Here is a 5,106-nt window from a genome sequence, read left to right on the forward strand (position 1 = left end):
ATTTAAATGACATTACTACATTAGCATAAGTACATTGCAAATTGTTAAAGGTTTAGATGGCATTAGATAAGTACTTTTCCACTTGTATATAATATGTCAAGCTGCAAATCTCGACGATAATCTTTTATGAGTCATCGATACATTTGGACTTAACCATTGTCAACTATCATAATACTCGTTTGGTGAATGGATTGACCGATAATTTTTTATTTATTATTTATATTATATCATATATATCAATGTCTATACAATTGACGACGGACAAAACATTGTATGCAAAGGTACCATGCATAAAATGTTTACAAACCACATAAACCAAATGCATTGACGTTTTTATAATTGTCTTCAGCATGCGAATTTTGACAAAATAGAGGGACCAATTGCACAAGTATGTAAAAAATTAAAATGAATCGAGAAATATCTTACTTATCCTCCAATTTGCCCAAAAAGGGAAATTCAGTGAAGACAAACAAAGTCAATGGTCAACCGACATCCGCTAGCAGCACAATAACGACCGGCACAAAAACCAGACGAAATCATCCCGATCACTGCCGGAATTGTGAAGCTTTTCTGGATACAAGAGATATCGTGAAGAATCAAAGGTCTGATCAGGAATAGCTACACGACGATGTTACCTTCACCTCTCAAGGATGCCGACTCCTCTTTCATACTCCCAGACCAGACATGTCAGCGTTTTACTCTTGCTGAGATTGAAGCGGCTACCGAAAACTTCGACGAGGCTTTAGTCATTGGCAGGGGAGGATTCGGCAAGGTGTATAAATGTTCCAAAATCGGGTCAATGAGCCATGTTGCAGTCAAACGGTTGCATTCCATGTCCAATCAAGGAGCCCATGAATTTGTGTCGGAAGTCAAGGTCCTCTCTAAGCTGCGACATGGTAATCTTGTATCCTTAATTGGTTATTGCAATGAAGTAAAAGAGATGGTGCTCGTTTATGAGTTCATGCCGAATGGAACACTTGAAGATCATCTTCGCTCCCCTGATTTATCTTTATCATGGTTACAACTACTCAAGATATGTATAGGGGCAGCTCGAGGATTAGACTACCTTCACATGGGTACATCAACTCAACATGGAGTCATACACCGAGATGTGAAGTCATCCAATATTTTGTTGGATGCGAACTTTGCTGCTAAAATTTCAGATTTCGGATTGGCTAAAGTTGGGGTAATTGATCAGACACGAACTCATATGAGCACAGCTGTGAAAGGGACATTTGGGTATATGGATCCGTGCTATATCTATACCGGAAAATTGACGATGAAAACTGATGTTTACGCTTTTGGTGTTGTACTCTTTGAGGTGTTATCAGGAAGAAAAGCTGTAGATTCAAGTCTTGATGAAGAGCACTGGGGTTTAGCAGCTTGGGCTCAACACCAAATCAAAGAAGGAAAGATCAATCAAAATATTGACCCGAGATTGATTGGACAAATATCAAAAAAATGCTTGAAAGAGTTTGTAAGCATAGCAGGCCACTGTTTACACACTCAACCGAAACACCGCCCTACCATGGCAGAGGTTGTTTTCAAGCTCGAGTCTATTCTTTCACAAGAAAGAGAAAGCGCCAATTCGGTTGTTGATGATGAAGGATTCATCTTCAAGCTAAGATCTCTTTTCGTTGGGAAAGTAGCTGATGTTAATGATCCAATAGGAAAAGATACTGATGAAAGTTTTAGAACGTTCACATATGCTGAATTGGTAATTGCAACGAATGGTTTCCAGGACAAGAAACAATTCCCAAATATAAATGAATCCATTTACAAAGGTTGGGTTGATGAAAAGACATATGCGCCAACAAAATACGGTGTTGGTTTAGCGATGTATGTTAGGAAAATGGAGATTCCAACACGAAAGGTACTTCCAATATTTGAAATGATGTGGATGTGTTGGGTTAATTTAAATCGCATAATGAACGAGCCTCATATATTTTTCATTCAGTCTGATATTTGCTAGCTTCTTAATTTGACAATTTGGTTGTGCGACAGGACATCAAGCCAGAAGATTTCAATCATCCGAACATTGTAAAACTCTTGGGATATTGCTTGAATTATCATGAACTATTTTGTGTTTACAAGCTCATATCTGGCATAACTTTGGATAGATATCTGTACGAAGGTAAGTATACCTTTCAGTTAGTTGTAAATATTTTTCAATCATACCCTTGCACAAACACGCTTGCTTTCATTGGTTGGCATACAATAAATGGAAAATTGCGGAGAATGTCAACTTACATTACTCTCTCGACCAATATGGGCAATGTACCTTGTTTTCTTACCAATAATAGCAATGTACATACATTTCTTTATCTACAATAACAATGGACTTTATTTTTAACCTATTGTAAGTTATAGCAATGTACTTAACTTTTTCTACCAATATGAGCACATAATTGTTTCTATGTTGCTATTATTTGTAAGTTATAGCAATGTACTTTACTTTATTTGCTACATATTGTCATTTGTGGTAAAGTGTAAGCACATTGCTATTATGAACACATAATTGTTTCTATGTTGCTATTATTTGTAAAGTGAATGTTAGTATATTACTATTATGAGTTAAAAATTGCTATTATTGGTAAAAAAAATGTAAGAACATTCATGTTATGGGTAAATTAAAGTAAATATATTGCTATTATGTGTGAAAAGTAAAGTATTAGTAAAAAGAGTAAAGTACGTTGCTACTTTCTACAATTTCCCCTAACGTATATGCATGATTGAAAATTGCATTTCCCTTTCTTACATTACTTTATACGCAGAGTCACGTAGAACTTCACTTTCGTGGGTTGCACGATTAAAAATAGCAATAGGAGCAGCTGAAGGCTTGTTGTATTTACATAAGAGGAACCAGCCAGCATATAGCCAATTTAAGACCCATCATATATTAGTGGATGAGGTAAATTTACATTGCATTTAACACGTTTGCAGAATAACATCAATCGTAGTTTCTCTTTTATATGATTATATATTTCTTGCTTATTTCAGGATTTTAATGCTAGGCTTACAGATATTGGTTTTGATACTCACACCTTCCAGTTGGATGCATATTATTATGCAGCCGTTTATAACGAATCAGATACATTTGATGGTATTCACCGACTCCAACTTCCTGAAAATGGTATCTTTTTCTTCAAAAGTGAAATTTTTTTATATTCTCAATGCAACCATTTGTTTACCATGCACTTATGACTTACCCCAACCACTAAAAGCCTTCGGTTGGATGGAATGGAATAACCAAAGTAATGGAATAAGCAAGGATTTGAATTGGGTCATTACATTCGACATCATGTTTGGTAAACGTAGAAATGGAATGAATTTTATACAAATTTTCTATTGTATATATAAATACAAGCGATAGTTTTTATTTTATATATAAATTCTCTAAATAAGTGTATAATTTTTTATTTATAAAACTAAAAGATTAAACATAATAGAAGCTCACCAAAACCGAAATGAGATAATAACAATATATATATATATATATATATATATATATATATATATATATATATATATATATATATATATATATATATATATATATATTTCTAGTTATTTTTCATAAATAAAATCATATTTAGTTAAAATCATGGAATTCTAATAAGATTTGTCATCAATAATTTATAAATAAAAATGGGTTATATTATAATTTTTCGTTCAACTCCACGATGGAATGAAAAAAAAAAAAACTTCTTTTCTTTTCTAAAGAATGTAAATCAACTAAATGTATGGAATCGAATTCTTTAAGGAATGCCCCATTCCACTCCATCGGACAAACATAACATCTTTTCTAGGAAACGGACCATTCCATTCCTTCTTTGATTCCATCATTCCATTCCTTCTTTGATTCCATTCCTTTTTTGACAGGTTTTGCAATCAAGAGTGAAGTCTATGCGTTTGGAGTGGTACTGTTGGAAATACTAACAGGGATGAAGGTGTATGATAGGAGGAGGCCCCTTGAAAAGCAAAAACTGGTGGAATGGGCTATTCCAATTCTAACAGATGAGGTTAAATTGAGAATGATTATGGACCCACAATTTCAACATATTGATTGTCCTCCAAAGGAAGCATTCAAGTTCGCTCAACTTATTTTAAACTGTCTTCAACCAAAACAAGAGAAACACACATCAATGGAATACATCTTGAAGGTGTTGCATCATTGCTATCAAAATGAAATCAAAACAGTTTGGCTCTTAAAACTCAAACAAAATAGTTCTTATATTAATAGACCTTTGAATGTACGTATACGAGGTCCTGGAAATCAGATGAATAAATAAGTAGGAAAGATGATACTGAATGAATGTTTGATCCATTGTAGAATGCCTAAATAAAGTTAATATCTTTTTGAGATTTTTGCGTTTACTTATTTGGTACTCATGTCCAAAAGTGAACAAGAATCAAGCAATTGGATAGCAGATTATGTTGGAGTATATCCAGTGAAGCATGTTGTATTTCCATATTCCAATCTTTTAGATCGAAGTCAACTATCAAACTCTTAGAGTCATTTTGTTAATTTTCTTTTCAGAACAGCTGCATTTTATAAGGTACCAAGGAGTTACACTATACAAAATTACATCACAGTAACAGGAATGATCGGATATTAAGCTACCTGACCCAGTTCAGTTTGACCTATATCTAAAAAATGAAATATTTTGTATATCTAAAAAGGATATAAAAACCAATTGTTTATCATGCACTTACCATAAGCCTTTGGTTTGATGGAATGGAATAACGTATGAATGGAACTACTAAAGTAATTTAATACACAAGTTAATGGAATAGGTCATTACATTCCACATCATGTTTGGTGGACCCGTAGAAATGGAATGAGGTTTTATACAATTTTTCTATTGTATATATAAATACAGGTACAGTTTAAACAGTATTTTATATATAAGTTAACTAGATAAATATAAATTTTAATATTTACAACACTAGAAGATTAAAGATTAAACACAATAGAAAATATATGTTTCTAGTTATTTTTGATAAATTAGATCATATTTAGCTAAAATCAACAATTCTTAAAAGGTTTGAGTCATTAAAAAATTTATAAATAAAAATGGGTTATATTACAGTTTTTCATTCCAT

The 5,106-nt window shown here is 32.9% G+C and overlaps 1 protein-coding gene across 1 annotated transcript; it reads left to right on the plus strand.

Moving 5' to 3' along the window:
* Positions 1–460: 460 nt before the first annotated feature.
* Positions 461–4,528, plus strand: LOC145043944 (putative receptor-like protein kinase At2g23200). Its single transcript, XM_078992721.1, has 5 exons — positions 461–1,873; positions 2,005–2,134; positions 2,775–2,911; positions 3,001–3,133; positions 3,883–4,528. Exons 1-5 carry the CDS (start codon positions 629–631, stop codon positions 4,290–4,292), a joined length of 2,055 nt encoding a protein of 684 aa, XP_078848847.1. The 5' UTR covers positions 461–628; the 3' UTR covers positions 4,293–4,528.
* The last annotated feature ends 578 nt before the right edge of the window (positions 4,529–5,106 follow it).

Source organism: Lactuca saligna, chromosome 4 (assembly GCF_052625555.1).
Source record: "Lactuca saligna cultivar CGN05327 chromosome 4, ASM5262555v1, whole genome shotgun sequence".
NCBI classification, from domain to species: domain Eukaryota; kingdom Viridiplantae; phylum Streptophyta; class Magnoliopsida; order Asterales; family Asteraceae; genus Lactuca; species Lactuca saligna.